At 34.8% G+C, this 19096-nt stretch overlaps 1 protein-coding gene across 1 annotated transcript in view; it reads right to left on the bottom strand.

Annotated features, from left to right (window-relative positions):
* Positions 1-466: 466 nt before the first annotated feature.
* The window catches only part of STK33 (serine/threonine kinase 33), a 31979-nt gene continuing 13349 nt past the window's right edge, over positions 467-19096 (bottom strand). Inside the window, exons 4-13 of the mRNA XM_070957463.1 lie at positions 18483-18587; positions 16986-17124; positions 15214-15302; positions 12754-12838; positions 9993-10068; positions 6982-7094; positions 6671-6756; positions 1486-1731; positions 1272-1355; positions 467-634 (exon numbers count right to left, since the gene is read on the bottom strand). Of these exons, the coding sequence (XP_070813564.1) occupies positions 467-634; positions 1272-1355; positions 1486-1731; positions 6671-6756; positions 6982-7094; positions 9993-10068; positions 12754-12838; positions 15214-15302; positions 16986-17124; positions 18483-18587 (1191 nt within the window). The remainder of the gene's footprint in view (positions 635-1271; positions 1356-1485; positions 1732-6670; positions 6757-6981; positions 7095-9992; positions 10069-12753; positions 12839-15213; positions 15303-16985; positions 17125-18482; positions 18588-19096) is intronic.

The raw sequence follows: 19096 nt of genomic DNA on the forward strand, positions 1-19096 counted from the left end.
ATCCTATCAATTTCTGACAAGTACAAAATGCAGTTAGTTATTAAAAATAACCTCATCACTTAGTCATTACATATTTTGGCTTCTTATTTTCTTTTCTCCTTTCACAAATTTTTATGACAATAAAAAGCAATCTTAGACAAATACAAGTGGATTCAAAGAAATTAGTTGCTTGCCTGAATGATGCCTGTTAGATACAATAAATAAAAGACAGAAATTTCACACAATTCTCTGCTCTGAGTGTAATACTATCAGTGGATGCCCTTACAGAGTTTGGGAATTCACACTGCTTTAGAACACTTATCAGCACTACTCTGAAACTAGACTTCTCTTACAGGCTTCAGAATAACAACAACAACAACAAGTATAGAAGTTCAAGGTATATTGGTCCTTTTTTTATAGAGCTGCCACACTTTGGCACTGGCAATTGTTACATTGTAGGACTTACATTTTGAAGAGTGGGATTCTTCTAAGATTTCTTCTTGTTTTTGTGTAAGCCACTATGGGCACTGGCTTTTTGTGTATTTTTGCTTGCAAGTCCTTGGGTTAAAGACTTCTCTATCTCAATTTTCTTCTCTTGATTATCTGTGCGTTTTGCAGCCAGTCTTGGAGACAATGATCCAACTCCACTCTGAATCTTAAAAAGACGATAAAAACAAGATATGTTGAATGTAACACGAGGAGAGAACATTTAGCCGAAGTACATAGTTTCTCTCTTACTGCTGAAACAAAATTTCATTGGTAAGATTTTGAAGGCGGTTACATTAAAAAAAAACAGAGATGTAGCTATCTCTCAAAATGACTGCAAATCAGATAAACTAAAATGTGGATTAGCAGAAAAATCTGCTCAGCAAAGCTATAACCCTTGACACTCTGAAAGTACACTGAAAGCTTCTGCACTGGAGACAAATTCCTTATGTGTCTAACCACATTTGGCCAAATAAAGTATTCAATTCAATTCAACAAAGGGTGAGGTACTTTCAGCCTACTGCTTTAGAGTTCTTTTTTACTCAAATGTGCAATGATATCAGTAAAAAATCTGGTTCAGCATATCAACATGTCCTGAAAATCTGTGGGACTAAACTGGACTTTCATCTACACTTACCTCACCTGGAAAAAAAATGAATTCATGAAGACATTCCAATTTCTGTGATAGCAGCATTTTTCATATCAACTCTAGTAACATAGAGCATCATCTATGACCCTAGCCTAGTGCAAGTGCTTACAGTTGGGCTGCTACATAACTAAATTGATCGTTGGGTAAATATGCTTACACTGCAGGTTGATTTGACAGTTGAACTCTTCTTTCTATAAGTCCCATTTGGTAAAACATTGATATGACTTTTTTTCTTGTTAGTCTGGGGAAAAAAAATAAAGGACAAACTGATTTTAAGGAAATATCAAATGCAAATATAAAGAGTTATTGAGCTGACTAACCCAGCTCTTGCTTAGCTGCTTCATTTAAGCTGACAAATATTTTAAGTTTACTTGTTTTGTTGGTGTTGAGGGTTTGCTGCTCCCACTCTCTGGTTCTATTTCTATATTGGGGTCTGAATTGCCATTGCTGCTAATGGGGCTATCTTGTTCTCCGCGAATTTCTTCCAGTTGTGAGGCAGGTGATGCACCATTTAGTCCATCTTCAAAAACTGCTACTGTAGTGCTGCTACCGCTGCTATTCCACTTCTTCATTAACTCAAGGACATTAAATGGCCTTTGAACAATGTCTGTTTCACCCTGAACAATAACAACCAATTTAAGGTTTTTTTTAGGTGAAATGAACAAAATAGATGAACAACTACTGTACTATGCTGCTCTAAATAGAAATTATATTTCTTTAATAAACCAATGATGAGAATGAGAATAAGCCAAAGAAATGAAGTTTTTTTTCCTTTTTAAGAGAGGGGGGAGGGAGGGAATGGGAGGGAGAGGGTAGGGAGAGGAAGAGGAAGGAGGAGAGAGACAGAGACAGAGAGAGAAAATTAAAACAGTAAAGTGCTATTGGCTTTTTTAATAAGACCATTATCAACTTAACAGTATACTTTTTGATATAACTCTTTTTCATTATGACCAGAACATGCCAGAAATGACCCCTTAATTGCTTATAAATAGTACAGGAATGACAGATTATGAAGCTGACCTCTTTGAAGAAAAAAGTCTCCTGGAGAGTTCCTGTCAGGAAAAAAAAAATCCTGCACCAACACCCACCTAGAATATCACAGAGTAAGCTAATCAGAAGTGTATTGGGACAATGCAATCTTCCAATTTGGGGTTAAGCTACCAGGAAGACATGGAGTGTATGATGCATCAATCTCTTTACTATGAACCTTCAATTTAGAGTGTTCATGTTTTACTTCAGAAATGTACATCTTAGGAAAAAAGTAGCAGTTAGGCCAGGATAACAAATCCATTTGACTGACATTTAATTACAACATTTACATATAAATTCATAGTTATTTTCCGTTTTAAAATGTTTCCCTTCAGTCATTTTAAGAATGTAATTGGGCAGCAACTTTGGTGGCACGTGATCTCTCATCCAAGGCTCAGGTTCTGTCCTATAATTAGATATTGCATATTTGTTAAGAGTATCTGAAGAAAATTATCATAAATTACTGGAAATGACCAAAGTTAGAAATAAGAACAGCAGAACTCAATCTTGATATTGCAAGTGAAATATCCTCCTTTCAAGTTGCCAGAATCCTCCTTTCTGGCAATATAAAGTTTCATGAATTCAGTCAGAAAAGTACTGGGATTATTAACAAAGCTTCACATTTATAGTTCAATAGCAATAGTATTTCTAGAATAACTGTATCTACACTCAGCTTCAGGTTTCTCATTGCAAAATATCAAAATATTTAAACAGAGAAAAAAGTATCTGAGACAATGACCCTCACATATATTGTGCTATACACAAGTGCAAACATTTGTAAGCAGCAAAGAAGCACTTTTGTCCTTATGAAAAGTACAACCCCTTTTCTATTACTTTGTAGGGAACTGGAGCTGTGAACAGCTGAAAGAGCTTAGACAGCCATTTAGAACCAAGGTACAGCTTCCTGTCCTCAGTTTGGATTAATATTGTAACAGAAGTATTGAGACAAAACTATCATTCTATGGTGGTCTCGAGACACAATATGCCTACCTAGTACTACTACTAGATGTGTGTTCACATGCATGTGTATAAAGTTTTTTATTCTGATTTAATTTTAATACTGCATTTTAATACTGCCTTTATTATTTTAATAATCACCTCAAGATTGTGAAAACACACAGTACTCCTTCCTCCTATTTTCCCCACAACAACAGCCATGAGGTGATTTGGGCTGCGAAAATATCTCAGCCATCTCAAAGTCTCCAATCTGGCAGGACTAAAACTCACAGACACCTGGCTTCTAGCCTGGTACCTTAACCACCAGACATGAGGACTGGAATAATAGAGACATGCACAAAGAAAATTCTATATGTATTTAAATAATTTATGGCCTAGTACTTCTGAATTTATAGAATGATTTTCAGATATGAACTCCCAATTCGGCAGATGCAAATTTTCATCTGTAATTAACAGAAGACAAACTGATGTTACAGACAACAAAATAACTACCTTATTTGCAAGCACATTCAGGTAATTAAGTGCACCAAATCACACCTACCAAATAAGAGGCTGAGTTGTAGCCAGGGGAAACAAGCCTATTTTTTAAAGAGCTACAAATACTGAAATAGTACATGAAATAGGATGGTTGTATTCTGACAGTTTTTAAGAAAGTGGAACCACTTAAGTTAATTGCTATATTGCTTCATTTGAACACCTGTTGCTTTTAATTTTGCTAGCATCTGGTGCTAATTGTGGGGAAAGTGGAGGATTACTAATTGGCTGCTTTTAGATTGTTCATTTTCTTTTGTCTTTCCTTCAAGTTCTTTTCATCCAGATTTTAAGGAAGGGCATGTCAGTAAGATTCAAATCATAGACTGGAACAATACGCCCCGCCATGATGTGGCACTCAGCTTACGTCAGAAAGACATTTTCCACTTTATGATCTTCAAACACTTGCCTCTGAATGGCAATACATCCCATACCATACCATAAAGATTTGCTGAAGGAACTCTTCACAAATTAAGAAAATAATAACAAAGATCTACAGTAATAGAAAAAGAGGCTCTAATAGCACTTACTGGCTACTGAAAAAAGTTAAATATATGCCCATAAACAAGACATTGCAAAACTGATGAGCTTATAATGGATTAAAACAATTTATAATAACCAGAATAGACAAAACTAGAAAAAGCATACCCAGTGCTTAATAATTGTGAAAGGAGAAGCCATGTTATTGAAAATAAAAATGTAGCACTCAGCCATGTTTGATGTCAAGAAAATCAACATCAAATACAAATCAACTACCGGTACTTGATACAAAACATAGTAAATTATACTTTTAGAAGATATATATAATAAGATTATGCTTAATGAAGTTCACAAGCACATGCCAATTATTTACCTTATTTTCTTCAAAGGCTTTTGTTCATTAATCATTGAGACAGAGAAATAGAAAATTCTAAAGATGCAGTCATTCTGGAATGTATCTACAGTAGCTACTATTACAATTTTGTAAACATTATGTCCACAACTAATATTTCAACAATTTTTCTTCTGATAATGTTAGGATAGCAAACTCTCATTTGATATTTTAGTCTTTCTATGCTGCAAGATAAATAAACTGAAACATCTATAACAATATTCATAATTTGCACTGATTTCTTCTCCATTTCCACACCCCATTTAAAGTGCTGATATTAATCTTTAAAACCTTAAATGGCTTAGGATCAATATGTACTTAGGCTGTCAGTTTTTATTTTGAGATCTTTCTCTGGATGCTCCTCCCAAGAATGTAAAGTTAGCTATGGAGATTTTAAATTTTGTTACATTATTTGTTACTGTAATTTAAGAAGAAAGGCTTCTTTTCATTTCCCCTGCTTGTTCACATTACTCCAATAAATTTTCAACCCTCCTGATTATCCTCACCCACCATAAATCTGATAGAAATTAACTGATAGAAATATAAAATATAAAATATAAAATTTCCATAAGACTGGCATCCACACCACAATCATTTTAACATCAGATCCACATCTTTTGGTAATTCCAAGTATTTTGCTCTTCATGTATTAAAAGAATTTGCTCTGCTGCTATGCTGGGCTCTTGGCTTTCATTAAATCTATTCTGTGGAGATCTAAGTACACTCCGAGCTTGGTTGTTTGTTTGCAGACGTTTCCTCACCCAACTAGGTAACATCATCAGTGACTAACATAAACAGGGCACTGATGATATTACTCAGTTGGTCAAGAAAAATCTGCAAGCAAACAACCAAGCTCAGAGAGCACCAAGAACTGCATAGTTCAACTCATTCTATTCCATTCTAGGTCTATTCTGGTACTATTCACATTCCTTCTACCTTTTATATTGCTCTGCTATTTTCATGTATTTTATAGTTTTAACTTTTGCTTATGAAAGACGCACAAATCTTAGTAATTGTGTAGCATAAATATATAATAAATAAATTTTAACTTAGAAGAAGTATTAAAATTAAACCTAGTTATGCTGTATATGATTTTTTATAGGATTGTTCTTCATATGATTTTATTACTGTGATTTCATTTTTCAGCGACACTAATGGATACAAGAGCCAAAAGTAGAATTTCTTATTCAAAACTCAACTGGGCTTAAGTCAGCAGGACAGTTGGCATTTTCCTCTCTTTGCAAGTTTTTTAATTTTTAATTTTCCTCTCATTGTTTGCAATGGAGTAGAAAATTGATCAATTCCAGGATTGCCACACTTTTCCCTAATGTTATTGGCAAGTATGAATAATGGGAGGGCTGTTGTTCTTGTGGCTCCACAACTTTCTATAGTCTCTCCACAATGCCCCCTCCCCTTTCTGCTTGAGCAGCGCAAGGCAGCTGGCAGAAGATTTTAGAGTTTGGATCTCAGTTTCAGTGTCAAACTTATCTCCATCATTGTATAAGTTCTAAAAGACTGGAAAAAAATAGAATTGTATATATTTGGGGAGAATAAAGATATACAAGAAATTATATTCATTTCCATGAATATTATGGAAATAAATATTTATATAACTATTAGGAACTCTCTGCAGTTTCTAAACTTAATATATTGAAAAAATGCATATATAATTTGTAGATAATTGATAGAAAAATGAGGTTTTTTTGATTATATGTGGAGGCAGACATTTTTAGACAATTGTTTTGAGGAAGACTCCTGTACAATGAGCCCTTAACTGATAATTTCTGTTGTATTACATTAGGTTATTTATGATACATCTAGCTATATGAAATGAAGATGTGTTACCATAACTTTTTGAAGTAGGTAAATACATTTTTCTGATTATGTCACAGGGCTTGGTTTCTAAAAGCACTTCCTGCCACTTAGAATCAAGGGACTAATTTTTACAGTAGGATGATTTTTCATTATTAACTATCTGTACAGTATGAAATTATCTGGACCATTAAGAACATCTGGATTTCCCTTTAAACTTTCCTAATTAGAATGTGCTAAACTTATAGATATATAGCATGTAGGGAAGTAAATGTTCAACTGACCTTAATTGGAAAAATTAATTTTGCAAACAAAAGAATTAGAAATGTTTAAATGGAAAATGAAATAAAGCTTACTGTGATCCACTGGCAGTCAAGCAGTTCATTTGCAGTGATTCTGTGGGCAGGATCTACTTTCAGAAGCAGGCACAGTATATTTTTAGCTATAAAAAAAAGACATCCATGAACCTAATTTCATGGTAAAAGATACGGCTCCCCATTGTATTCATGTGTGTTAACTTAGCAGAGTACTATTCAGTAATCGTTTTGTGAAATTTCTTTATATGTCAATGAGGATCATGTTAGTGCTTTAAAAGGTCAAAAGGTCATTTGACGATGCTTTTATTTTATTTATCAATGGGGTTTTAGTCATACACTTATCTACCTACCAGCTATATTGACTGATTGCCACACTGACTGTTTAAAATGAAGTTCTCCTTTTTTTATAACTTCAAAAAGTTTTTCTTCTGAACTTGCCATAAAAGGCGATTCGCCAGATAATCTGGAAAGATAAGAGAAAAAAAATGTTTCAGTTATTGAAATATATCTCTAGTTCACTACCAATATCTTCATGTGTATATTGTATTTTTTCAGTTTAGGGCAGCACTTTTTATTCAGTTGAACAGTAAATATGAAAGGAAGAATGAGGGATAAGATGGGCAGAGAAGCATCAAGTACCTATTCCAAATTCTTAACTGTCAAACACAGAGGAAATTATTATATTGTATTACAGCTTGGCCAAATATCCCTTTTTGCAGTGATTCAACTCCAGCTTAAATAGAATTCATAACCAATGAATGTAGCCTTGAAGAAATATGAACAGAGCACAGAAGTAGCCTTGAAGAAGTATGAACCAGCCATTATGAAAAATATAAGCACAATCTGGAAAGACAGAAAGGAAAACAGTCTTGAGGGCTGACAAAATGGATACTTACCAAATTTCCCCCATTCTATATGTGGATACAGGGATTTAAACTGCTCATTCAAATTTAGAACATCAGGAAATGGGAATTTAAAATATTTCCACCAAAAAAAATGTTAGGATTTTTAATTAATGTGTTCAGAACTACTAGTTTCTTATATTTGTATTAATGTAGGTTATGGCTTCTTTTGCTTCTCTGGATCAGTTACATGAATGATCCACCAGTTGGAGATCATGCTTTTGTAAAGTGTGATGTCATACTACTGGTTATCTAACCTGTTTTTACTGGCATTATTGTCACTAAAATTAAATGACAGACTCAGAGAGAAAGCAACATTTCTCAATCAATCAGCCACATAAGGATCCCAGTCAAATGGGGATTACAGTATATGGTAAAATTATTATTACATTATGAAGTCAATCCAATTTAACTTCATAATAATACTGCTGTAGTACCAACACAGGTAACTGAGATTAGAATTTAAAATGTAAATGAACAAGAAAACATTTTGAAAAGCATTACCAAAAACTAATACAAAATAGATGTATTTCAGTATTCCCTAATGTGTTCCTATTTGCAAGTATAGTTGTTTTTCAGAATCCTGTGAAAAAAATACTGACCAGAGATATTGCTAATTTATCCCTGTAAAACTTGTGATCCATGAGGGCATGCCAAACTCAGCCCACTAGGAACTCAATAAAAAAGATAATTGTCTCTTGTTTTACTAGTCGGTGTTAAAATAGAGATGACCATAAACTGCAGCAACATTACAATAAAATACACCATAGAGACCCTATGCTACTACACAAAAGTATCCATGAAACTCAACATTTCATTGTAAAATGAATGTTGTATTTGAAGGATTAGTTTTTCTATGGATAACGAGGTCAAGCTTAGTATAACAGATATGCTTGTTAAGAGAAGGTATGCCATCTCTATTAATACAATTGGTTCAGAGCTAATACATTAATACAGATCCGTTAAAAACTACTAGGCACATCAGTTAGTAATGGCAACATAAAACATTCACTTAACAAGGATAGCTAAAAAACCATCTAGCAATGATAGAGTGAGCTGTCTATGAAAATTAAAGAATATTTCATGCATCTCTCATTATATCTTCTAAATAGAATAAAAGGAATGTATATTCTATTAATTGTTACCAAGTTTGATTTTTAAGTGTCATTTAGGGGCAATATAAAGTAACATTGTTGTAATATTATTGTGATTCTACAAGGCCAACTTAAAATATTTATGTGTTAATTAAAGTATAATGTTATGAAGCCTGAACTGTGACTAAAATTGGAACAATTCGGTGCTCTTTGTTTTACAAGGTCTGTGAATTGTACAGATTGCAGAAGCAGCATGGAATTCTTACTGTCCATTCAAATTACCCCAAACCAATGTATAATACATTCAGCTATGCTATATTGTGCAAAAATGGCATGGTAACATTAATACAATAAACTGTGATCATAAAATTGGTACTGTCTCAGTATTAAAAAGTTTCAGAACACAGCATGATCTACAATTTTTTTTTAAAAAAAGCAGTAAAACTTCAGTAAAATCTGTGTGCTATGCATAAGAACTATATTGGATAAATTGGAAGAATAATTATTTGGGAAGTATCAACTTTATTGGGAAGAAGTTTATTCTTTCTACTTGACTGATCTCTTCTCAGTTGCCAATATTGATGTTTCAAAGAAGGTCAGCCTAATGAAATTCAACAAAGGAAAAGAACAGTTATGTCCCATTATTTTTCTCCATCAAAGAGAGTTCCTTGTTACAATTTAGACGTATTTGTATAATTCAAATTCGATTATAAAATGTAAGGACTTCATTTTTTACTGTTCAAGTATATCATATAAATATTTCTGATTTTCTTTATTCAATTAAAATATTAGTCTTATTTATAAATAACTGAATAAAACAGAAACCCAAGATCTACAAAGTACAACTGCCTATAAGTATTAGAGATAGTAACTTGGGTCCAGATTTGGTCATACTAAAGGGAGATCTATTATAATCAATGGAATTTAAATTAATCACAACCAATTTCAATGGGTTCACATGAAGCATGACCTACATCTGAGAGACAGATGTAGGTCATGCTTCATGTGAACCCATTGAAATTGGTTGAATAAAAATGTGTGTATTATAGTGAGTATCCACTTAAAACAAAGGCTTTCAAAGGTAACATTTCTAGCAATTAACTTCATTTTGTCAAATGTAACCAGCACAGCACAGAAATAAAAAACTGTATGCTCATAGAGACACAGAGAGAGAGAAACAGAGTACATATTCTCAGCTATAACCAATTAATACTTACTTGAGTATATTAAGAGTTGAGGTTAATCATTTCTGCTGGAAAGGATTCAGTAGAGACAATTTAACCAATGAAAAATACTAATTAAGCAATAATTGACAAATATTGTTTTCTTTAGGAATGATATTTTTATTATATATAAACTACTTACAGCATATACATAATGACACCTATGCTCCAGACATCACACTGTTGGCTATAGTCATGTGCACTTATCACTTCTGGAGCTGCCAACAAAGAAAAAATACAGATACTTTTAATTACTTAAAAGAAAGCAGTATGGATGAGTTATACTTTGCTCACCCCTTAAAAAATAGCAGATGTTGATATTAATAATGTAGGGCCTTAAACAATTCATGCTTATATAACCTCATTTTGAATGTTTAGTTAGTCACAATTATCATAATTCCTAATTTTGTTGCTTGTGTTCTTCCAATTTGTAAATTGTGAACACTGTTCCTAAAATCTTGACTTCAAATCCTTTACAAAACCACTAATACATTTACATTTGAAAAACAAATGCATAGATTCATATATTTGTTTTAAAGTCAGAAAGACTTCTTTCCTAGTATATAAGGGCAGATCCTATGCAGTGAGAAGTAAAAGTGTCAGAGCAGGAGTTAGTAACCTATTTGTGTTGAGAGCTCATTGGGGATGTTGAGACTATATAATGGGCCTCCACACAAAAAGGAAGCTATGGTGGACATGACTAGTTTTAGAAGGAATTTTCCAAAATGAAAATGGTCATCAAATATGCTTTCTGTAATCCAAGTAGAAATGTTGTAGGAACTATAGGTTCTTCTACAGATTTCCTATTAGGTTTTTTTTTTAAGTCAAGTGAAACAGGGAGCTGCATGGCCACCACTGTATGAAATAACAGGGCTGAGCTTCAATAGATGAGGTGCTCGTCTTTACAAATATCCTAATAAAATTGAATAGAATTAGTCAGCTCATCCTTTAAATTGAACTTCAACCCTTGTATTGTACTTGTGAGCAATATTCTAAGAACTCAAGATTATGCTCACTCACACCAATATGGAACAATGTTAGCAATTAACAATCCCATTGAACTGAATCAAACATTGCAAGCAGATTTATGAAAATGAAATACAAATGTCTGTGCAAGTAAAAATCCACTGATGCAGTAAAACATTTTGCTTCTCTCATTACAAAGTCCTGCTCTCCTCTATCTCCAACAAAAAAAAAAGCACAGATAGATCCATGTTGTGATAATGTGGTCTTGCCTACTATCATGCAAAATCTGCTTACATTAATTGAGACACTATTCATACAAGCAGCCTCTACCAATGGTTAGCCACTTCATTCTTTCCCATGCCATTTCTCAATTCTTCTGATTCCAAGTCTCCCAAGGATGCAGAAGAAGTGGGGGAAAGAATAGGAAAGCCCTCTGTAACAGGAATGCTTCTGAATGTTAATATTGGAAGCAAACCAGGGGTGGTATTCGGGCGATCCGGTAGCAAAGATTTGAATTGGCTCGCCGAACCGGTAAATATCACCTCTGACTGGCCCTGCCCAGGCCCGCCCGGTCGCTGCTCGCCCCTTCCAGCCGATCGCTGCTCGCCCTGTCCACCTAACCACCTGCCCTATATATGTTGCCTTCATCACGTGCCCCAGCTAATCGCCTCGCCAGCTCTGCTCAGCTCACCAAAGGTAAACAATACATGCCGCCCACTCGCCCTTCACTTTGGGTCGGGGGCCAGGGGCCAGGGATGTGCCATTCCCCGAGGGCCTGGAGCCGCCACCTGCTCGCTGCCCACCTCGGCCAGGTCGGGGAATGCGCCATTCTCCGGCTCCGGCCTTGCCCTGAAGTTGTCGCCTGCTTGCCTGCCTTGGCTGGGTCGGGGAATGTGCCATTCCCCACCACCTACTCGCTGCCCGCCTCGCTCACCTACCTTCATGCCTTGGTGCGGGGGACATGGCGAGGCTTGCTCGCCTTTCGCACCGAGAAGCCTCCAGCCACTGGCGGTCATTTTTGGCTGCCTTCTGAGCAGCTCCATTGCAACGCCATCCCTCCGGCTGCTGCCGCTCTCCTGGTTGGGTCCAGCTGCGAGTGGGCAATGGTTGGCATTACCAGCAGGCAATGGTGTGCGCGTGCACCAGCTGCGCATGCACACCCCATTGCCTGCCAGACCTGACCAAGAGAACGGCAGCAGCCAGAGGGATGGCGTCGCAGTGGAGCTGGTCAGAAAGCAGCCGCTGGCTGCAGTCTTTAAGGTATGATCCCGGGAGGGAGGGGGGACCATAAAGAGACAGACTGCGGCCAGCGACAGCCTTCTGAGCAGCTCTGCTGTGAAGGGAGGGAAAAAAGTTTGGCTTCTCTCTGCTGCAGCATTCAACATGGCTGCTTCTCTCCTCCTTCTCGGGCTCATATACACAGAGCAAACATGAGAAGGAGGCAAGAAGCAGCCAGGTTGAATGCTAGAAGACTTGGCCGGCCGAACTTTTCTGTCAGTTCTGTGAGCGTGGCTTGGTGGGTTGCCGTGACATCAAGTTGGCTAAGCCCACTCAGTCACATGACCCACCACCACCAAGCCATGCTCACAGAACCAATAGGGGAAAAAACTGAATTCTACCACTGAAACAAACATCTGTTCTCAGCCGTCCCTATTAAGATCATTATTTCCATTCTAAAAAGCTTACTCAGTCCTGTTTGAAGAAACTCTCTATTGATAAAATATCCTTATAACTAACAACAATTTCATAGCTTCAAACTTATATCATAATAATGTATCTGTAAGCCATGAGCATAACAATGATTGTACATATATAAATTAATAGCATCCAACATATTCCTACATATTAATTGATAGTTACAAAACTTTAATTCATTATAATACTATTTTAATCAGTTCAAATTTAATGGAAAATATTATATAAAGTACTGGACTTACCCATATAAATAGGAGTACCACAGGTAGACTGGAACATGCTTTCACTTCCTCCCATCTTTTGAACAGCTAAACCAAAATCAGTTACCTATAAGAAACATAATTGTTTTCTTTCTTACATGCATAGATGTAACTTTTTATTATTCTTAAAATTTCAATATTCAAAGCAAAACCACTTTGTGAGAGATTTTTTTAAAAAAACTCAAATTATTTCCTATAACAATTCACATTAAGCAGAAACACTGCACCAAGGTTTCCATAAATATTCCCAATTTGTTTGGAAATTGCATTAGCATTTGTGCATACATAAAAGCAAGGAGGGTATTCAAGAGAAACAGCCAGAAAAATTTCAAATGCTGCTACAAGACTTATATTAACACATTTAAAAGGCACATAGTTATAATTACGTGATGTTTAAGAATCCAAATGCAGTATGGAGAAGATACTAATATTGAGTAGAAGCTAATATAGAAATAAAGACATTTAGAGACCAAATGGATGTTTCAATTTAGGGGAATTTAATACATTTTATTTGTACACATTCTATAAACAAATAAGCAAGAAGGAAAAGGAAAGGCGGCTGGAGAATATTTTCCTTCAGGGAATCCAAGTACCCAAGGATCCTTACAGCCTATATTTCACAGACTGCTTTGAGAGGGCTGCCAAAGTACTGTCCATTTTCTGTATGTTTGATTTCAGACATAAAGGACAGAATGAGATAAACAGTGTCAATCATGTGTCAGTCGTGTTCCTGTCAATCATGGCGTCTGCAGTATATAAGTATTAATCCATTCCATCTAGCTGATCTCAAAAAAGCTAAGGAAAGGCAAACCTAGTGAGTTCTTGGATGAGAGATCACCAGAAAATCTCATCTATAGGAGAGACTGGGAGGTCAAAAAATATACTGGAAAAAAGAAATGATAACAAAATCTGTACTGTTGTCAAGAAAATAACAAGGACATCCATGAAGTCATCAGAGATCATTACTTAATGGAAACTAGAGCAATCTAGCAAGGGAATGGTTTCTTTTATTACTGCAAATCATGTCCTCAACTTTACAGGGAACAGTTTTCCATTTTCTTTCCAGGGATATTATATGGCAAAAAAAAAAAAAAAACCCGTCAATCCATCGCTCGGTACCATCTCCTTTGAAAGAGCTATTATGTCGGCCAAGGCAGAAAGGAGAAGAGGGAAGTAGGTTTGTCCAATTTACTACCTTTTCCTTTTTTTCTCTTCCTGTCTCAGTGCCTGGCTAAAGTAGTCTGTGGTCCCTGCTTCCCTGCACATAGGGCTTATTCTTGCATCTGTGGGAAATATTCTGGTACATTGGACTCAAATACCATAAATCCTGATGAGAAGGAGGCTGGATAATTGTACCTACAACATGTTGCATTCAGCTATTTGGCACAAAAGAATAGGATTATGCCAAAATGCTATACAATAGAAGAAAAATCAACATGGAAGAACTAACATTGCCCGCATATTTTTGAAAATCTCAACTACTTGAGTTACATTATTTTGTTTTTAGGCATTGAAGCTTTGTCTATAGCACTGTTTCTTCTAAAACGTTTTCATCAGAACTGTCCAGGAAAACTGATGCCAAAAGAATATAGCAAGGCCACACAGTCTTAACACTGAGTCAATACTGTGTTGGAAGAGGAGAAAAACATGCCACTCCTCAAACCCAAGAATGATCATACATTTCTCCACAGAAATGCAAGCAGGAGGATATGCAGAATCAAAAGGCATGAAGAGAAGCATGAATTAGCCCTAAGAGAAACCTTGATTCATGCAGAACACTCATGGAGATAAAATACACTTGGTCATAATATGTGGCTTTATTTCTCATAAAATGTACCCTAATATTAGGTATCATTATAGACATTTTATTAAATCCTCCTAGTCGTTTTAAAGCAACTATAAAAATAGTAAGCATTTTGTAATTATATTTATTAAAAGCCAATTATTTCTTTATAAATAAATAAGTGTAAGTTCTTGAATCAGTTAATGCATTTTGGCAGTAAATATTCATCTGAAGTCCATAAAGTAGAAAGTCAGGATGTAAAAACTATAGTTTTCAAAATTATTAAAATGTTTAAATTAACTTGCCAATATGCATAATTCATGCTAATCATGGATCTCTAGGCTTACATTTGCTAACAGTTTAAAACTCTATCCAAAAAGTGAACAAAAAGAATAAAGTATACTTTTAAAAGCATTTCTTTACATATAACTATACTGTTCTTTGTTCAATAAGAAGTTTTTCACCAGTGGCACTTGACTCCCACATTCTTGTCAATTGCTGCAATGTCAGAACCTTATTTTCTGGCTTGATTATACCATTACACTTCAGTTTAAAAGCTACTAATAGGCATTTACTAGGAAAAGTGACTTTTGATACCTGTATCTGAAAAAAAACAAAACAAAAAGTAGTGTATAAAGTGAAGTATTACAATTTCTTACCTTTATGTTTAATTTCATTTCATTTTGTTCATCAATGTCACTGCTTTTAACTAAAATGTTTTCCAATTTCAAATCTCTATGAACTATATCTGTCAAGATGGAGAACAAAAAGTAAAAGTGTTATTTATCAAATGCATTGAAAAATATTCTGACAGAAATATTTTAAAATCCCTTTGACTGAGTAATTTATGTGCATTTCATTTTACATTAATGCACGCAAGCAGACACTGTATTCTTTCTTTCATAAAAAAAAGAACAGTTTCTGTATGTTCCAAACTTCGGTCAAACTTAGATCTATTCTTCAAATAAAATGAAAGAGAAGCCTGCTTAGATTTTATTACATTAAAGAATATAATGTGTCACAGGAATATTTTAAAAGCACTAAAGTATAAAATTAGTATTTTCAAATGAAAATACTCAGTTTGCTTTCTATGTTCAGAAACACAAAATATTAAAAAAGGTTCAGATGAGTACTTATTTCTTATTCAGTTCCTTCTCACCACTACTACTGTTTTACTTCTATTCATAGTTGAACCACAAACTACCCATTTTCTGTTTTCTATCATTTGCTTAGGATTTTTTTTTAGTTATATCAAATCTCACAATAGTATTCTGTCACATATTCATGTGTGTCTATTTCTCTGAGCATCCTGATGGAATAAAATAGGGCCCCATGACCCTGTCCAAAACAGTTTGAACTCTCTATACTCTCTTCAACTTCTTTATAACATACACACATATTTTAATGATTAAAGGAAGAATGAATGAGTGGCCAAATGTTGAAGATGAGGCTCAAATCCTCTGTACTGCATCACATAGTAAGAAAAAGAGTTCCTGTGATGATTCACCAGCATCCATAAGTAAAAGATTCCAGTTCTATATAATTTTAATCCAAGAAGTTGGAGGAAAGCTTTGTGATAGGACCCAAGGAAGGTATGAGCGCTATTATTCTAAAAATACTAAAAAATAAAATATTCCTTGTATGGATCAAGTAAGAATTATTGTCTCATCAACTGTCCATTCAAAACCAAGGTGAATAAATCAGGATATAATTTTAGAAAGGTATCATTTCTGCTTAAGGCCCTTCTCTCTAACATTATCTTCTTAATTCTCTTAATGAAGATTACTGAAAGCTATACACAAATGCTCACATTGATCACTGCAATTAAAAAGAGTCATAAACCATATTAACCTTTGCCCAAATTCACATTGATAAAAATGAAAAGCCCAAACTTGATAAGTATGCTGTGAACTGGATCCAAATATTTCTAGAAATAGCACCTTCATTGCTAATCTCACTGGTTTTTATGCATCAGTTTGTAATGTCACTATAGAAGGAAAGGATGTTTTGTCAAATTTTGTTAAATGTTTTATACAACATTAAAGCGAACTGGCTGAAAGACAAAAGCACATGCAAGAGATTCTATGTTTTTTTTTGACTTTCTAATAACAGTTCTTATTACACTGTGGGTCTTTTTTGAATCTCTAATCCAGGAAGTGATGAAATGGAGGGATTATTTTGAAAAAGACACATCCCATTCATTTTCTGGACTAAAACTTATATCCAAAGAAATGATAAGAAAATAAAGATTATTAGAAATATTCTATTTCCTTACTGCCTTTGAATAAACTTATTAACTTATCTATTATACTAAAAATACTACAGTAAAAAAATGATATTCAGCTAAAAGTACAGTGAAAATTTAGAGGTAAGCTCTAGATCTAGAGGAAAACTGCAATTATTAAATATAGTACAAAATGAACATTCTTACCTTTCTTGTGAAGATAAGCAATTGCTGATGCAAGACTTTGGATTATATGCCGAGTCTCATTCTCTGAAAATTGACCTTTTCTTTGAAGAATCTCTTTAAGTTCTCCATCTTCGCATAACTCCATTATAAGATACACCCGCTGACATTAATAAAGAATATATCTGTGTCTCAGTGTCTGTGTACCACCACCTTAGCTTACATAGAATATTGAACTGAAGAAGTAATAGAGTAACTTTAATTGATAAATTTTTTCCAAATAATTATTCAGCATATTCCAAAACTCTTGGTGGCTCTAGATTTAACACTGAAACTTCAATATCAGTGAGGGCTTTCACCCAATATTTAGAATATTAGTGTTCTTTTGGCCCCACTGATGACTCTAGACACAGAGGTACTGTACCTGAAGATCTATAGTGAGAGCTGCAGTGGCTCATGCTAGCATCACCATTTGTCCAGACTACAGCAAAGCATTCTACATGTGACTGCCTTTAAAAACTTCAGTAAACTTGAGCTTGATGGAAAAATTTAGGGCCCGCATGGAATTATGTGATAGTATATATTTCAGGCCCTACATTGGTTACCTATTATCTTTCAAGTGCAATTTTAAGCACTGGTGTTAACCCTTATGGTCTGATTTCAAGTTATTTATAGGAATGCATCTTCTCACTGGAATTCACAATTGTGCCAGAAGAGGCAACCAATTGCTCCCAATTTTCAGGAAGTCAAGGGGGAAGGTGTATTTTAGGGCGGCAGTGCTGGTGTTTTGAATGGCTTCCCACTTGTGGTTAGGTTAGTCCCAATGCTGATCATTTTCCAAACAGAAGCTGAAGACTGAATTCTTTGGGAAGGCATTTGAATTGTGATAGATGATGTATGTTTTATGTCCAGGGAGGAGGTGTTATACTGTATTTATTATTATGTTCATTTTATTTGTAAGCCATTGAGAATTGGATTAGATTGTGGTAAGTAACAATTTAATAAATGAAAACATAAACAGTTGACAGGGAAAAGCTGGCATATATAACAATCCCAATGGAAACAAGTAACAAACACCACAGTCTATGGGGTCAAAATGCAAGGTGACAGTCATAGTAGCTTTTTTTTTCCCCAAAGGGATGGGGTTTCAGTCACTTAGCTGCAACTGCCATCTCACCATTTTTAACTACCAACCAATATAAGAATGATCTGACATTCATCAAGTCTGAAATGGCAAAAAAACCCAAATACATTTCAGAATATGCAAGCTTATCTCAGATTTGTTCAGAAAAAATGATATCTCAATACTGCAAATTTGAAAGAGAGAGAGACAGAAAAATATGTAGCATTAAATAATAGAGAAGAAAGCTTTGACCAAACCACAAGAAAGTGGTTAGGGAAGAGTTAACACTATTTTAAAGAATTTAGGAGCAAATAAATTATAATATACCTAACTGCCATCATTATATCTTGTTTTCCACATGACATTAACTGAACCTTGGAAGTTTTATAAAATTTTACCTTTGGCGTCTCAAACACTTCTTCAAGATGTATTATATGCTCATGGTTTACTCTTTTCAGAATGCTTACTTCTCGTTCAAGAAGCTTTACAGCAGAACTCCCAGCCTTAATGTAAGAAAAGTATTTTTTTTACAAACTGTACTAAATTTGATTATTTTTTGTTCTTTTAATGTATTTTAATTTAGTAATTTGTAACTCAAGGAGGTAAACATATCCAAAATACATTTCTACAGAAAGAATTTGAGATTGAGGCTATAGAGGTTATCAGACACAACAAGAAGCAACAAAGCCAACTGTGCAACTTAATGTTTGTTTGGAGTAACAAAATACAAAAAAAAAAAAAATCACCCAAATGCTGACTTCCTGCCACTTTATGTGATGGAAGGAAAGAGAAGAGGATGATGAGCAGCAAAGTGGATAGACTCAGCTATACTGGTTAGAGTGCATGGCTGGAAGACCTGAAGGACTGGATTAGGTGATGAAGAAAATATGATTGGCCACAGTCAATAGTAACTTGATGGCACGTAATCAATCAGTCAAACAAACAAACAATATTTTGTGAAGTTCCCTGATCTGCAGTATTTTCTCAGTCTGATTTGTAAAGTTACTAGGCC

Source organism: Pituophis catenifer, unplaced genomic scaffold (genome assembly GCF_029215685.1).
Source record: "Pituophis catenifer annectens isolate HBS135680 unplaced genomic scaffold, rPitCat1.0.hap2 SCAF_1, whole genome shotgun sequence".
Taxonomy (NCBI): domain Eukaryota; kingdom Metazoa; phylum Chordata; class Lepidosauria; order Squamata; family Colubridae; genus Pituophis; species Pituophis catenifer.